General features: G+C 60.5%; 1 protein-coding gene across 2 annotated transcripts in view; it reads right to left on the bottom strand.

The window, feature by feature from the left end:
• The window catches only part of LRP1 (LDL receptor related protein 1), a 187,191-nt gene that overhangs the window by 63,902 nt on the left and 106,748 nt on the right, over positions 1-16,541 (bottom strand). For both annotated transcript variants that reach the window (XM_073318798.2, XM_073318799.2), the window contains exons 8-19: positions 15,772-15,994; positions 14,667-14,856; positions 12,737-12,880; positions 10,462-10,698; positions 9,311-9,491; positions 7,782-8,004; positions 6,840-7,029; positions 5,127-5,252; positions 4,287-4,427; positions 3,655-3,780; positions 3,254-3,370; positions 2,708-2,788 (exon numbers count right to left, since the gene is read on the bottom strand). In XM_073318798.2, the coding sequence (XP_073174899.1) occupies positions 2,708-2,788; positions 3,254-3,370; positions 3,655-3,780; positions 4,287-4,427; positions 5,127-5,252; positions 6,840-7,029; positions 7,782-8,004; positions 9,311-9,491; positions 10,462-10,698; positions 12,737-12,880; positions 14,667-14,856; positions 15,772-15,994 (1,979 nt within the window). The remainder of the gene's footprint in view (positions 1-2,707; positions 2,789-3,253; positions 3,371-3,654; positions 3,781-4,286; positions 4,428-5,126; positions 5,253-6,839; positions 7,030-7,781; positions 8,005-9,310; positions 9,492-10,461; positions 10,699-12,736; positions 12,881-14,666; positions 14,857-15,771; positions 15,995-16,541) is intronic.

Here is a 16,541-nt window from a genome sequence, read left to right as displayed (position 1 = left end):
TTTTCGTCAGAGCCATCCCCACAATCCTTCTCTGAAACACAGAAACCAACCAAAAAACAACAAAGGACAGGCGAGTGGGCACATTGAAGACACAGAACAAAAAACACACAGCAACAGAAAACCGCCGCCGACAGGCAGAGCCACACTGAGCTGGACAGACGGACACGGACGACAGGGGAACGTTGAACGGCCATGGGGGAGAGAGATCAGAAGCAGTGGATGGCGCCCGGTCCCCTCCCTGCATGACTCCCTGAAGGAGTTCTTCTGGGGAGCAGGACGAAAAGGAGCTGGCTGGGTGATGAGAAACGCCAAGGCCCTGAGCTCCGACGCCCAGAAACTGCCCCAGCCCCCTGGGCCGATGCCCGTGTGTTGTCAGCTCAGGTAACCCCTGAGGGCGGCTGAGCCGGCCCTGTGGAGCGGAGGCGGCTGGTTAATTATGGCCTTGGGAAACCAGTTGGCCACGAATCAAGGGATCCCTCTGCCTGCGTCTTCACACGGAAACCCGCCCAGCAAACGCAGCCCCAGCTCCCCTGCCCTTAGCCCGCTCCGGAGCTGTTAATTAAAACTAATGCCTGAGTCGTTACAACGACAAATATGAACCGGGGGGGGGGAGCCCTGCAGCAAATCCCGTCTCCTGCCTCAGAACCCAAACCCGCCCCGCAATGCACAGCTGCTCAGCAACTCGCCGGCACCGACCGGAGGCTGCGAGGCCACAATCCCTGCATCCGCACCCAGACCCGCAGCTTCCAACGGGATGCTGCAGGAAGGTGCTCTGCCGGGCCAGGCCTACGCCGGATTCCCCTGGGCCTGCTCCCCAGCCCCTGGGCTAAAGCATTTCTCTGCCCCCAAACCTGTCTGCGTCTCACAGCACGGTACAAGCTGATTTTCCCCTAAAAAAGCGTGGGGTACGTATTACACCCCCTGACATGCCCGCATACAACCCCCCTGCATATACACACACCTAGACACACCCATGCCTTCACCCCCCCATGCACGCACACCCGCATGCACGCCTACACACGCCCCCACACGTATGCACACGTGTGCACCACACAGCCACTTGCACGCACACCCGCATGCACACGTACACCCACACGTATGCACACGCATGCACCGAACCAGCCACTTGCATGCACACCCGGACACACGCCTACACACACGCACCCACATGTGTGCACACGTGTGCACCGGACCAGTCACTTGCATGCACACCCGCACACACACCTACACACACGCACCCACATGTGTGCACACGCGTGCACCGGACCAGCCACCTGCATGCACACCCACACACACACCTACACACACGCACCCACATGTGTGCACACGCGTGCACCAGACCAGCCACCTGCACGCACACCCGCACACCCGCCTACACACAAGCACCCACATGTGTGCACACGCGTGCACCGGACCAGCCACCTGCACGCACACCCGGACACACACCTACACACCCACACCCACATGTATGCACACGCATGCACCGGACCAGCCACCTGCACGTACACCCGCACACACACCTACACACCCACACCCACATGTATGCACACGCATGCACCGGACCAGCCACCTGCACGCACACCCGCACACACACCTACACACACGCACCCACATGTGTGCACACGCGTGCACCGGACCAGCCACTTGTATGCACACCTGCACACACACCTACACACACACACCCACATGTGTGCACACGCGTGCACCAGACCAGCCACCTGCACGCACACCCGCACACACGCCTACACACACGCACCCACGTGTGCACACGCGTGCACCGGACCAGCCACCTGCACGCACACACGTACACACGCCTACACACACGCACCCACATGTGTGCACATGCGTGCACCGGACCAGCCACCTGCACGCCTACATGCACACACGCCTACACACACGCACCCACATGTGTGCACACGCGTGCACCGGACCAGCCACTTGCACGCACACCCGGACACACGCCTACACACCCACACCCACATGTGTGCACACGCGTGCACTGGACCAGCCACTTGCATGCACACCCGCACACCCACACCTATGCACACACGTGCACCACACAGCCACTTGCACACACCCCCTGCATGCACACCTACACACGTCCCCACATGTGTGCCCTGACACACCCACGCTGCACACCCACACACCCACCTGGTTCCGTACAATCCATAGCAAGCGCGAACCCTAAAGATCAAGCCCAGCCTCACTGCCAAGCAGTTTCACCTGCCCAGGCCTCAGTCCAACCGCGCTCACTGCGTCCCTCGCCCTGCATCGCAGGGCAGATCCCTGGGGCGCAGAGGAGGGTAGGGGATGTGCCCAGGGCTCGCCAGGCAGTCAGTGGCAGCGCCCGGACTGGTGCTCAGGCGGGCAGAATCCCAACCTCGCCACCAGAACGGACACCCCTCCGAGCTTCGACTCTCTCGGAGCCCAGCGTGGGTATCCTGAGAGGGGGTCACTGGGTACCCGAGACCTGCGCTGCAAAGCACATCCGTTTCCAGCGCAAGCTCAGTCCCTAGGCGTGGGGGCCCAGCGGGTGGATTCAGGTGCCCGGGCGGGGGCGGGGGCGGGGGCGGACCTGTGGCCGAAAGAGCACAAGGAATCCCCCAAAGCAGCCTCTGCTCCAGCCCTCCCCACGGGGACGGCACCTCCCTGCTTCTGATCTCCCCGTCTCTGCGTCGTGCCCCCCGGGCCTGGGGAGCTCACTCACCATTGTCGCATCTCCAGTTGATGTTTATGCAGCGCCCGTTGGTGCAGGTGAACTGGGTCAAGGGGAAGCAGGTGGGGTAAGCTGCGGGGAAGAAAGGGACGAGCCCCCGTCAGTGCCGCTAACGCGTCCTACCTTCCCCAGGGAGGGCAGGGCCTGGGAACGGCCAGGCCAGATCAGCCCCGGCCGCCGGGGAAGGTGGACCACAGATAATGGTGAAATAACCTGTCCAGCATGCAGGGGCCTTTCCAGCCCCAGCCGCTAGGGGGCAGCTCAGGAGGCCCTGGGTCCACTTACACCCCACCATACGTCGCCAGACCTGCTCCCATCTCCAACCATGCAGCTAGAAGGGCAGGGTCTCTCCCTGCCCCTGCTGCAGACCCCGGGACGCCTGCTGAAACTGACGAACGAGCAACCGACAGACAGGCAGAGGAGCTGGACTGGGACCAAAGCCCTGTTATTCCCCCCTGCAGCCAGCCAGTCCCCCGCCCTGGGGCCGGATCGGAGCTGGCGCCCCCTAGAAGGGAAAGGTCCCATCCCCCCACTCACCGCAGGAGGCGGACTCATCCGAGCGATCCCCGCAGTCGTCGTCCAGGTCGCAGGTCCAGGAGATGGGGATGCAGCGGCCGCTGGCGCAGGAGAACTGGTTGGGGGGGCAGGTCCGAGCTGGGCATGGGGCAAGACAGACACAGGGCGTTTCAATGATCCTGGTGGCACCAGGGTAAACGCCCATGGGGGCAAATCCGCGAGGGCAGGGGTAGGAGCTGAGGCTGCAGCGGGGGCTACTAATTACCGGGCCTGCAAACCAAGTCAGGCCCTGACCGAAGGCCTGCACATGGCTGAGAAACCCGCCCTGCAAAACCCCAGCAAACGCAAAGCTCAGCGGCCCGGCGCCCTGCGAGGCTGCAGCCGCAGGGACACGGGTGGGGCCGGGTGCGCGGGCTCCTCACCAGAGCAGGTGGAGTTGGATTCGTCCTCGTTGTTGCCGCAGTCATTGTCGCCGTCGCAGAGCCAGCGGTTGGGGATGCAGCGGTTGTTCTCGCACTTGAAGCGGTCCGAGGGGCAGGTGTGCTCGTCTGGGCGGAGGAGGGGAAGGAGACTCAGGACCCTGGGGCGCAAACCCCATCCCCTCCCCCGCAGGCTCCATCTGAGCACTAGGGAGCTGGGCTGCAAGCCCTCCTGGGAATTAGCCCCATTTTGGGAAACCGAGGCACAGAGAGGGGAAGGCACTTGCCCAGGGTTACACAGGGAGACAGTGGCAGAGCTGAAAATAGAACCCAGAATTCCTGGCATTTCAGCCCTCCCCGCCGCTGCAACCACCAGACCCCACTCGCCTCCCAGAGCCGGGGACAGAACCCAGGAGTCCTGGCTCCCAGCCCCGCAGCTGTAACCACTACCTCCACCCGGTCACGAGTCCAGCACTGACTCTGGATTTCTCTGGAGAAAGAGCTGCTGGAGTGGGCAGGGGTGGGAGGTGGGGGGGGGGGCGGCTGGGATGTTGCGGGGCGCACACTGTTCATCACAGGGGCCGAGGACGGTTTAACCCAGCTGGATCCCCCCAGACCCTCAGGCTCCTACGCACGGCAGAGCTCTGGCGTCTCATCGCTGTTGTCCAGGCAGTCGTTGTCCCCGTCGCATTTCCAGCGCTCCTGGATGCAGCGGTTGTTCTTGCAGGCGAACTCCCCGGGCTGGCACTGCGGAGGGGGGACGTAGGACGGGTTGGCTGCCGAGGAGAAAACGGGAGGGGGGTTGAGTGTCATAAAGGCATTTTCCTTTGCAGCCGGCAGCGCACGGGGAGGCCTCCTGGGTTCCCTCCACTGCCCTGGGCCTCCCACGTCGCTCCCACCAGCAGGAGGGGAGGGTGAAACGCTCCCCAGCTCAGAGGGGCCCAGATCGACCCTCGCACAAGGCCCAGGATGATGGGGATCCACGCCCCCTGTCCACGGGGCTTTGCTGCATGAGGGTGCTTAGGGGGAGCCAAACCAGGGGAGCTTTGTCCCTATTTCACAGACTGACGACACAGCAGGTGGGCCGCAGAGCCAAGGAGAGAACCCAGGAGTCCTGGCTCCCTGCCCTGTGCTGGGACGGGGCTGCCTCCTTCTCCTCCCAGGTGTGTGCAACGTGTAGCCGAGGGCACGCCGGCCCTGCCCACTATCTGTGTCTGACACACGTGTCTGGCAGACGGGGAAACTGAGGCATAGAGCAGTACCGGGACGTCTCCGAGGTCTCCCAGCAGCAGAGCCAGCAACGGGAGCCCCGTCTCCTGAGCCACTGACTCAGTGGGGTGGGGCCAGCTGGGAGACCTGCTCTCTCTAAGGCGGGGGTGGACTCGGCAGCCTGCAGACCCCGAAAACATGACCCAGTGGGGGGGGGGCGTTAATGTTAGCGGCACAGCCCCCTAGCGATCACCGTGGCAACGTACCTTGGCAGGTGACGGAGTCGGTCCCCAGGATCTGGTCTTGGGCACACGCGCACTGCCGGCCCCGGGGGATGGCCAGACACAGGCTGCTGCAGCCCCCGTTGTTGACACGGCAGTCGTTGGTGCCCACTGTAGGGGGCAATGCAGAGAGTGAGAACAGCCAGACAGCGTGTGGGCGGGGGGGCTGAGTGCACACAGCTCCCGCTGTCTGCAATGGGTGCTGCTGGGGGCTCAGCCCCTGGGGAAAACTGGGACCCACAACTGGGCCCAATTCAGCAAGACACTGAACCCTGCTGAGCTGTGCAGGACTCCTCGCATGGTTAGTGTTCAGCTCCTTGGAGAAGCAGGTCCCGAGGGCATATGGGGCGGGAAAGGATGGATGGATAAAAGGAGAGAGACAGAGAGGTGGATGGGGTTCCATGGGTAGAGAGACAGATGAATACGTAGGAAATAGATAGATAGAGGGGGTGTATGGGGATGGAGAGAAAGAGAGAGAGATGGGGTGGATGGGGATGGATAGATAGATAGAGTGCTTGTAAGGGGATAGACAGACAGACAGACAGGTGTGCATGGGGTTACATGGGTGGAGACAGAGGAATACATAGGAGATGGATGGATGGATGGACAGATAGCTAGCTAAATAGACAGACCGACCAACCGACCGACAGATAGGCGTGCATGGGGTTGCATGGGTGGAGAGCCAGAGGACTATGTAGGGGATGGATGGATGGACAGATGGATGGATAGACAGACAGACAGACGGGTGTGCATGGGGTTACATGGGTGGAGACAGAGGAATATGTAGGAGATGGATGGATGGATAGACAGATAGCTAGCTAAATAGACAGATAGACAGACCGACCAACAGACAAACAAACAGGTGTGCATGGGGTTGCAAGGGTGGAGAGCCAGAGGACTATGTAGGGGATGGATGGATGGACAGATGGATGGATAGACAGACAGACAGACAGACAGAGGGGGACATGGAGATGGATAGAGGGGTGGATGAATAGACAGACAGAGTGCATGCAAGGGGATAAACAGAGCGACAGGCATGCATGGCGCTGCATGGGTGGAGAGACCGAGGACTATGGAGGGGATGGATGGACAGTGAAGGATGGAGAGATAACGGAAGGAGGGGACTGTTAAGGCTGGGAAGGGGGGTCTGATTCTCAGCAGTGCTGAGCACTCCTCGCCCTTAGATCTCACTGGTCTCCTCTGGGGTCTGGATGGAAGCAGGGAGCAAAGGAGGGAATGCAGGAGAGGGATCAGGCTGCAAACAGTAATTGGGGAACCTCCCGGCTGCAGCATCCCCCGGTCCATGAGACCTTCTCCTAAGGGAACCCCCTCCCCCCACAGGACACTGGGTGCTGGGCTGGACAAGAGCTCCGGAGGGAGCGACCGTGCCCCAGCTCCGGCGTGGATCAGCCTGGGCCCCAGGGGTCCTTTGTAGGGAGCCGGTTGGGCGCCGTGGCCTGAAATGACAGGAGAGGAAACACCCAAGGGGCAGGAACAAGCGGGCAGAACAGCTGTCAAGGGAGTGGAAAGCACCGGGGCTGACGGCCGGGGGCAGAGGGCGGGATCCAGGGGGACCCAGCACCCGGACCGAGGAGCCCTAGATGTGGCCCGAGGCCCCTCCAGCTTTGACCTCCCAGCCCCACATCAGGATCTCTTTCAGACAGGCCCCCTTCTCACACGCACACCCCCGCCCCGTACCTTGCTGCTGCTGGGCGTCGTACATGCGGATCTCGAAGATGGGCGGGCGCTCGTTGCGCAGCAGGGTGACGGCCTTGGTCACCTGGTCCAGCCGGTAGATGCTGCCGCTCCGGTACTCGGTCCAGAAGAGGAAGCTGCTGTAATGGCAGAGTCCAAAGGCGTGGTTCAGCTCCGGGCCCTCGTAGACAATCTGCGGGTGCGGGGGAGAGAGAGAGAAGGTGGCTCGGCCTGGTCCGGGGGGAAAGGGGGGGCTGCATGGAGACAGAGGGAGCCCAGCTCCGGGGAGCGGGAGGGTTAAGGGAAAGGGGGCAGCTCAGAGGGGGGAAAAGCCGGCCTGGCCCCCCTGCTGGGCAGAGCCGAGGCGCTCAGGGAGATGGGGGCAGCAGAGCAGACGGACAGTCGGGGGCCCAGCGAGATGGGACGCTGGGATCCGGCGTGCTGGTGCAGGAGATGGGCTGATGCTGATTTGGAGGGGGGATGGAGTGCGCCCCTCTCTAGTCCAGGAGGTGAAGCCCTGTTTGGGGCTGACTCTCCACCCCAAATGGGAGTCAGGCACCTGGACGTGTCTGAAAATCCCACCTGGCCCCTCGCTGCGTCTTTGGGCACCCAAACCCTCTCGGCAACCTGCCCCCAAGTAGCTCAGCCAAAGGCCTCCAGGAGATCGGTGACAGAGCCAGGAATTGAACCCAGGTGTCCAGAGTCTTCGCTCCAAATCTGCCCTGTCTGGACCAGCTCCCCAGCCCCACCGAGGGCCCAGGTGTGCTGGGCGCTGCCCAGACCCAGAGAGAGACAGACCTAGCCCAAGGACATTTTGTGGGGGGTGGGGATCAGTGGGGTAAAATTATCCCTGAGCTCCCCCACAGCAAACGCATCCTTAACGGGAAGGTCACCACGGCCGGCCTGAGGGGAAGAGGGGGAGGGAGTTAGAGGGCGTCCGCTCACCTTGCGCTCGGTGCCGTTCAGAAAGATCATCTCGATGCGGTCGTAGAAGGCGTCCACCCAGTAGAGGACCTTGGCCGGGATGTCCAGGCTCAGCCCATTGGGCCACAGCACTGTCTTGGAAGTGATGAAGACGTTGCGGTTGGAGCCGTCCATCCAGGCCCGCTCGATCTTGCCCCTCTTACTGTCCTTGGGGTCCTCCTCCCAGTCGGTCCAGTACATCCAGCTGACAGAGAGAGCGAGAGAGGGGTGTCAGGCAGCATGGCCTAGTGGACAGAGCACTGGCTGAAGAAGCAGAAAGGCCTAGATTCTACCTCTGGCTCTACCACTGGCCTGCTGGGTGACAGTGGCTCAAGTCACTGCCTCGCTCCGTGCCTCAGTTTCCCCTCCCCACCCTAGTCTATTTAGACCGTGAGCTCCCCAGGGCAGAAACTGCTGCTCTATCTGTATGGGCCCCTGAGCTCAGCAGGGGCCTTACAGCTGCTAAGACAATTAACCAGGTATCTGTCCCAAGCAGCAGCCGGACGCCCCTCCCCAGCAGCACTGCGGTCAGGTATTTTCAGCGTGAATTCTTCCCCACCACCCAGCACCTAGTCACCAGACCCGGGAAGACCTCTCCTGCCGGCCTCAGGAGCCTCGGGCCCCAGGGAGTCAATCCTGGGAGCCAGAAGCACATTTTCATCCACTTAAAGGATGGAGGCTCCCCGGCAGCTCTCGCCCTGCTCCCCACCAAGAGCGAAGTGGCCAAGGCACGTGCAGACACCAGGACCCTGGCCCACGGGTCAGAACCAGGCTGAGCAGAGGGGGAGCCTGATGGGTCGTTTCATGCCACCAGCCAGGCCCGGCTCCAACAGGCCCAGCTCACCCAGGGAGGGCTGGAGTCCTCTGGGGTCAGGGCCTCTGGCTGGCTCTTCCTGCTGCCGATGGAACCAGAGGAAGTTAAGTGGGAAACCCTGAGCCAGCCCACGGTGCGGGAGAGATTCCTGCTCTGACAGGCAGCTAACTGTTCCTGGGGGGGCTGTCTTTGGCAGGAGGAAGCGCGACAGCTGTCCAGGCCGATGGGGCTAAATGTCTGAACCCCCCACCCCCGTTTCCCCACGGCAAGGTGAGCCCATGACCAGCACGTGCACATGGCAATTCTGCTCCCCAGCCCACCGCAGGGCCTGTCTGAACCGTTCCCAAGAGCAGGGTGTTCTGTGTGAGTGGCCAGGCAGCCCCCTCTCGCGGAGCATGGTATAGCCAGGCAGGCACAGCCGGGCGGGAAGAGCCGGGCAGAAGTAGGTAGAAGGGAAGGACGGTTCCTCTCCCGCCGTGGCAATCGCCAGAGTGAAAATTTCTAGCCTGGGTCACAGAGGAGTTGGACTAGATGGTTGTGCCGGGCGCTGCCCAGACCCTGACTGAGATCAGGGCCCCGTCACACTGGGCGCTGCCTAGACCCCCGACCGAGATCAGGACCCCGTCATGCCGGGCGCTGCACCAGCCCCAGCAGAGGTCAGGGCCCTGTACCCCCGGAGCCATTCGCCACCACCCACCCGTTCAAGGGATCCACCACGATGGCTCTAGGGTGTGTCATCTTCCCTTCGATCAACGTCTTCCTGGTCTGGGCGGCCTTCTCCAGCCGCGCCACGCTGATGGTCTTCTTGGGGCCATCGTCCGTCCAGTACAAGTTGTTCCCCATCCAGTCCACGGCAATCCCTTCCACGTTGTGGATGCCTGCGTGGGAGAGAGAAACCACAATTCAGAAACCCCCGCCAGCTGGACGGCGACATGCCGGAGGCAGAGAGGCCAAGTGGATGCGACAGGCCCGTACGCATCCTGGTGCTTGCTTGGATTAGCCACCCAACAGAGCCCCATCCGTCCCTACCCACGGGGAATCCACCTGCACCATCGCGCTGGCCTGGCTCGCCACCCTCCAGGTTCCCATTCTAAGCCGACGGGTCCCTGCGGCAGTCCCAGGGCACATCACCTGCCTGGCCTGGAGAATGTTATGTTGTGTCACAGTGCCGGGGAGGGCTGGCACGCGACCGTCAGTAAGGCAAGCTGCGACACTTCGCCGGTGAGCTGGCCTAGCTTTACTGCTAGGCAGGAGATGCAGGAGCCAGTGTAGCATCCACTTGAGTGACCGAAATGAGTTGCTTATCAGGAGCCCGTCCGCTAAAGGGGGTGCAGGATTTCTTTCAGGGCAGGTGGGGTGGCCTCCTAGCAGTGCCAGATACCTAATACAGGCTGGGTCACCGGGCAAGTTTCCCTGAGGTTCCACATGGTCATGCTCCAGGGCATGACTTGACCTCGCTGAAGGATGGTCAGGAGGAAATGCCTCTGGCAGACAGGTTAGCCAGTAAGCTGCAGGGTTTCAGCCCCCTCCCTCTGCAGCGGCTGGTGCTGGCCACTGCTGGGGGACAGGGCGCTCGGCTAGATGGACCCTGGTCCGATCCAGTCCGGCGAGTCCTGTGCTCCTGAGACACTCTGGGGGAAATAACAGTAGCAGCCCCCAGGCTCAGATTTGTCCGGGGCCACCTCCTTGGGGGAGAAAGAAAGACGCTCCATCCTCCTGGCAATCCTGGGCCTGAGACCAGCGCCCCCGCGGAGCCAGAGGGGAGGGTCCCCCATTGCCTTCGCTGGGCTGTGCGCTGGGGCCCACCTGCGCTGGCAGAGACCAAGGGCCGCCCCCCGTTGCCCGTACCATCTTTCAGGATGGTCTCGCGCTCCGTCCCGTCAATCTTCTGGCGCCCAATCAGGTAGCTGGTGGTGTCGGCGAAGTAGACGAAGCCCGTCTCGGCGTGGAAGTCCAGGGCCCGAGGATTCATCAGGTTCTCGATGGGGATCATGTGCTCGTCCGGTACCTTGGCACCTGTGTCCATACCCCGGATGATGCCGGGGCGACCTTTCCCGTACACCAGGAACAGCTCGTGCTCTGGCTCTGCAAGGCAAAAGTGGGGGGACAGGACATTAGCCCAGTGTGACTGCTCCCCGCCGGCAGGGGTCCAGCCCTCCGGCAAGTTAGCCGTCCTGGCTCCGAGGGAGGGGGGGATTTGCTCTCCGGGGAGAGGGGATCGAGGGCATGGGCTGCAGCCCACTGAGCTAGCTTCAGCATCTTACTTCAGCCCGCGGGGATGCAAAGGAACCGACGGGCCTGTACCCCGGGAGACGCTTCGAGGCCTGTGCGCTCCGGCTCCCCAGCCCGACAGCCAGACGGAGTTTTGGGGAGCTGGGGAAGGTGCACTGAAGGGGGACGTTTCTGCCAGGTAATCCCCAGAACGCTGAACCGATGCTAGGCTGGGATATTTTTAGGATAAAATGCTGGCAAATGCTCAACCACAAAGCTGCCGTGGCAACCAACTGACATCTATGGCAATCAGTGCAAATGACGACTACGCTGACCTATTGGATACCGGCGTGGAGACATTATTAGGGGGAGGAAGTTAAGACGCAGCCAAGGCAGGCTGGGCACATGAATGGATATGCGGCCCCCCGACGCCATCACAGCCCAGAGCAGCTGGTACGAAGGGTGGGCCCGTCTCAGGCTGGAGCGGGGCTCGCCTGGCATGCCAGGAACAGGGCTGGACCCACCAGATCCCCAAGGGAGGGGGTGGGTGCAGGAGGAAGGATACAGGGTATCACCGTTAACTCTGGATGTCTGCCACCTTCTTACATGGGTCGGCGCTTTGGTGTCTTTCCTAATTGCTGAAAGCTTTGCCCTGCCCTCACTGCAAGGGTCTAGGCTGTGGCCAGAACCAAGAACTGAACTAGACGGCCTGGATTCTGCTGAGCCAGATCCTGGGACTAGAACCCTGCAGTCCCCCAGCTCGTTGACTCAGAATTAACTGGGAACCAACAATAACCCATCACCACTAAGGAATGGGGCCACAGGGCTGGGCAGAGCCGAAGGAGGATCCCTGGGAGTGGACGAGCTTTGGGAAAAGGTGTCAGATGAGCTTTAGATTATTGTTTTTTGTTAACAAAGCCAAGCTCCGGGGAAGGGAGCGAGTTTGGACTTCACAGTGGGCACAGGCTGGGAAAATGCCCACACCGTGGAGGTCACCGCACAGACCCCACCAGGTCGCCGGGCAGCTGTTGGATCTGGTACAGCCGGTGTCACCACAACGTGGCGCTGACAGACACCAAACCGCCTCTTTGCTCTGCGACTCGCATGACGCCCTCGATATTAGCAACATGCAGGGAAACAAATCCATGCATCAGCAAATCCTTCTGAAACTTCCGCTGAAATGACCCACAGCTCAGGATGACAGCTGGGGTGGGGAAAAGGGGAAATTAAGCAACACCCAGTGACTACTGTAATCGTGTTTTTCACTTTGTGGCTTTTCACAACGGATCCTCTTGGCTGCCCTGAGTGAATTTGAGGTTATAAGCAGCTAGGCTGCCCGGTGCTAACCACAAGCCAAAGAACAGTTTGTAGTCTCTAGTTGCCCCAGGAGGGGTTCAGGGCCAGTAAGAGTCCTACCCCCCAGTGGGATCTCCTACCTATTCCTAGAGCTCCGGGCCCTTGTGCTGGGAACACACCGAGATTCCTCATTTAAAACAACTAATAGAAACCCTCCCCCACCCTCCCACCCCCAGGTTTTTGCAGCACCCCAGAGCAAAGGCTTTTCCAGGCCTAGCTCTGTCATTGTTCTGTCGCACGAATCATGCAACTGCTTGCACGAATAGAGCGCTGCACGTGCCCCTTTGTGCAAGTAACACCTGATTTCTGCATGCAGCTAGCTCTGAATGCACAAGTGCCCCCTGGAGTCTGCTACTGCCCTGATTTGCACATGCAAAGGGGAGCATTAGCCATGCAGCCACCGCCAGACTAGCCGAACACTTCCCAGTGGAACTGCCTTGCTCCTTCCCTTCCTGGAAGCTCTCTGTGCCCCTTGCTCCTCCCCAGAGGACTGCAGTCTGTTCTCCCTCCCATGCCGATCCCCTGCTCCGGCTCCTGGATCAGGAACACTACTCACTTTTGCAAGACTTCCCGTCGCTGCCCAAGCTGAATCCAGATCGGCACCGGCAGGTCCGAGTCTTGTGGCTGTTCCCGAGGAGGCAGATGTCGGAGCAGCCTCCAGGTTTGCCGAACTGGTCCGGTTCACAGGCGTGGCTCCGCACTTTAAGGGCAAAGACCAAGCACCCGATTTAGTGGACATGCATCACCATCTAGCCAACCCCATCAACGTGCTTTTAGGGAAAAGCCGTGTGCCCTTGGAAACCTCAGGCAGAACGGCCTGCCAAGCAACAAGGAGGTGGCCTAATATGAGGCAGAAGGGCCTTGAGGGTACAGAACTGGGCAGGGGTTCTTTCAATTCTTGCCTCCGCCACCAGTTCCCTGTGTGAACTTGGGACAAATCATGTCCCAAGAGACAACGCTGCCATCGGCTCTTATATGGCACTGCTCAGCCAGGGTGCTCACGGCACGACAGTATCATTCTCCCCATTTTATAGAGAAGGAAACTGAGGCACAGCAAGGGGAAGGGACTTGTCCAGGGTCACCCAGGAAGTCAGTGGCAGAGTCCAGGCATCCAGTGTACCAGCCCAGAGACCCATCCACCAGGCAGCCCTGTCTCTTTCTTCTCCTGAGCCTGTTTGGACAGTGAGCTCTTTGGGACAGGGACTCTCTCACGCTACACATTGCCAGACGCTCAACACCAGCGAGGACTGGCCCATTTCTGCAGCACTAACAAGCTGGCTTTTGCCAATTCCGCTCCCTGCCCGGCCGGGAGTCTCCAGCGAGCCAGCGTCGCACGGAGACTGGCTCAGATGGCACTATGCTCCTCCACGCCCAAATCCATGGCTTAGCTTTGTATTTTGGAAACCGCTGAGCAGGCCGGAGACACTAAGAGGATTTTAAACTTGCAAATTAATTAACTAAAAGGAAGGCGGGGGGAGAGGGGGACAATCCACCCTGCCCTGGAGACTTTAACCGCTCCAAAGGGTTTCTAGCAAACAGGAGCATCAGGCATGGATAGGTTGACGCCAGAGAGGGGAGGGAACCAGCAGCCGTACACGGGAGCCATTAATATTTCAAGAGGCCTCATCTGCTCCATTTTCCTTCCTTCTTTTTCATGAGACGGTAATTAATCAAGCCGGCCTGAGCCCCAGTCGGCGGAGCCGCTAGGGACAGCTGTCATTTTTCTCTCTCCTGGAGAGAGACAGCAGAGGATGGAAACGCGCCGGATGAGCAGCAACCAATTAAAACAGCAGCTCGGGCTAAGCCGCCCAGAGGAATGAAACACTCAAGAGCCCCTGGTGGTGGTGGAAATTCGGGAGCCCCACAGGATGACAGCGCTGCAGGACAGACAGTGCCTGGGAAAACGAGGCCAGCATCCACAAAAGTCTGGAGGCTCCTAAATACCTTCATGGATCTGGGCCCTAGTGGTTGACTCTGTGCTTTAAGGAACTTCTGTGCATCATGTATCCTGCCCGTATGGGATCAGACAGATGGAGCAGTGGGTCTGACCCTGCATGGGCAGGATGGAGGATTGGATGGAGCAGTGGGTCTGACCCTGCATGGGCAGGATACAGGATTGGATGGAGCAGTGGGTCTGACCCTGCATGGGCAGGATACAGGATTGGATGGAGCAGTGGGTCTGTCCCCACATGGAGGGATACAGCACTAGATGGGGCCCAGGAGTCGGCTCCTACATCCTTGTGAATCTAATGTCCAATTTCGGGCCTATGTCCCTCTGCTTTCCTGGAACAATCACGCTCCTTTTCCCCATTGGGGTTGCAGGCACGGGGGAACACTTTGCTCAAACAAATAAGCCAGGCCCCATGGCATCCAAAGCCAGACAGCCCATTGTCCTGTCCCAGCCCACTGGGCACTTCAATCACATCCGAGGCTGCCAAACCCCGACAGGTGAGGGAGGGGTTCGTACCCACATGCCAGCCCCCTACCTGTGGGCTGCCGTCGCTGGTGGTAGATATGCAGGGCTCCCCCCTTGTCCACCCTGGTGACCACCTGGTACTCGGTGCTGTTGAAGCGGTTGACGCGGATGACGCTGGTTTTCTGCTGGGCGTTGGCGTTGTCCGAATTGGTGGCGTAGAGGTAGTTCTCGAAGACAGTCAGGCCGTAGAGATGCTCGATCTGAAAGGCACCGTGCCGGGGCGGGCGTGAGCAGACAGCCTCAGGAATGGAGCTTGGGATCCCTGCCTCTCGCGCCCTCTGAGTACCAGGGCAGGGGGGGGCGCTTAACCCAGCAGCCTCCGGGGGGCGATGGGAAACCACACAAACCTGCCCTGACCAGACCAGGGAAAGGAGGCAGGCGGAGCCAACGGGTCGATCCACGCACATGTCGGACCCCACTCAGCACCAGAACTGGGTGGGAAATGGTTTTCCCGTCCCGCGAGAATTTCCCTAAAAAGGGGTCCAGGTAACGTACTACAACAGAGAGTACGGGGAACCGGGGTATTAACCCAGCCAGCATAGCAGGCGTTACCGCTATGTCACTACCTGGCTTACCCGGGGCTTGTTCGCGACCATCTTCTAACACACCTTCAAACCCTCGCCTAGACACGGCCGCGGGGTTTAAGAGTGGCTCATTTCTATTTAGCTTAAAGCTGCTCCTACTCGACTTGGGCTACGCTTGACTTAAGCCAGAATCAGAGAGTCCACACAGCCGCATGCACCAGGGGTTTAAAAATCACTTCGTTAAATGAATCCGGTGCCACCGTGCTGGCACCCAACCCCCCCCAGGGCCAGAAGCCAATGGGTTTCAAAACCTGCTTTGTCACTGCCGGGGTGGCAGCTTGCCAATCGGTTTAGGAGGGGGCTGCGCTGCTGAAACGTCTGTGTCTCAGCGAGGCCCTAGACCAGGCCGGCGAGGGGATCAAAAGGAAGCAAGAGCCAGGATAAACCATTTGTACAGCACCCGGCACAGGTCTAGGGCTCCAAGGCAATGCACTTAATAAATAACAGGGATCATATACACAGCTCTGATCTCTAGAGACCCTTCTCTGCACCCGGGATTCCCTTCTGGCGGGCGCTCGCTCGCTCGCTCACCAAGATGCCCTGGATGATAGTGTGCCGGTTCTTGCCCTCGTAGTCCACCACCTCGATGTAGTCCAGGTAGGCGTCGGCCCAGTACACCAGCCGGCTGACCAGGTCCAAGGTGATGCCATGGGGGAAGACGATCTTGCTGTCCACCAGCTTGGTGCGGTTCTGCCCGTCCATGTCGCAGCGCTCCACCTTGGGGATCTGCCCATAGTCGGTGAAGAAGACTTTTCTGGGGGTGGAGGAAAGGGGGAACATGAGAGCTCAGAGGGTGGGGTTGAGGGAGAATCTCCACATGCACTCAGGTCCACAAGCGCACGCCCACACCAACACACACACTCATGCACGCACACCCACGCGTGCATTTGCTGCGATTACAAAAGCGTTTATTAGCCTGCTTGCAGGAGAAAGGAAAACCCAGGACCTAACCCCAGGTAAAGAACTTACCAGCTGGGGTCACTGTCCCCAGAGACGCAGCCGCGTTGCCGGCTGTAGGACTTAGCTGGAGGTCCCAGGGCTGCGAGGTCACCAGACCTCAGCCAGGCGGCAGATGGGCTCGTAGGACACGCACGGCGCGGCTTCCAGCCGAAGGCCGGCCAGCACAGCTCCAAGCTGCTCAGTCAGAGGCAGCTCTGCCTGCTGGAGCCTGGCTGGGCTGTCCCATTCTCCCTGCAGCGCTGGGAAGCCAGGCCCAGCAGCAGTGGACCTTAGGTCAGGGGTGGTGGATAGCACTCGCATATGGGACGGTTTATGCGGCCCGTGCCCTTTTGCCACCCCAA

Source organism: Lepidochelys kempii, chromosome 20 (assembly GCF_965140285.1).
Source record: "Lepidochelys kempii isolate rLepKem1 chromosome 20, rLepKem1.hap1, whole genome shotgun sequence".
Lineage (NCBI taxonomy): Eukaryota > Metazoa > Chordata > Testudines > Cheloniidae > Lepidochelys > Lepidochelys kempii.
Note: the sequence above shows the minus strand (reverse complement) of the source record. Positions and strands in the feature narration are given on the sequence as shown.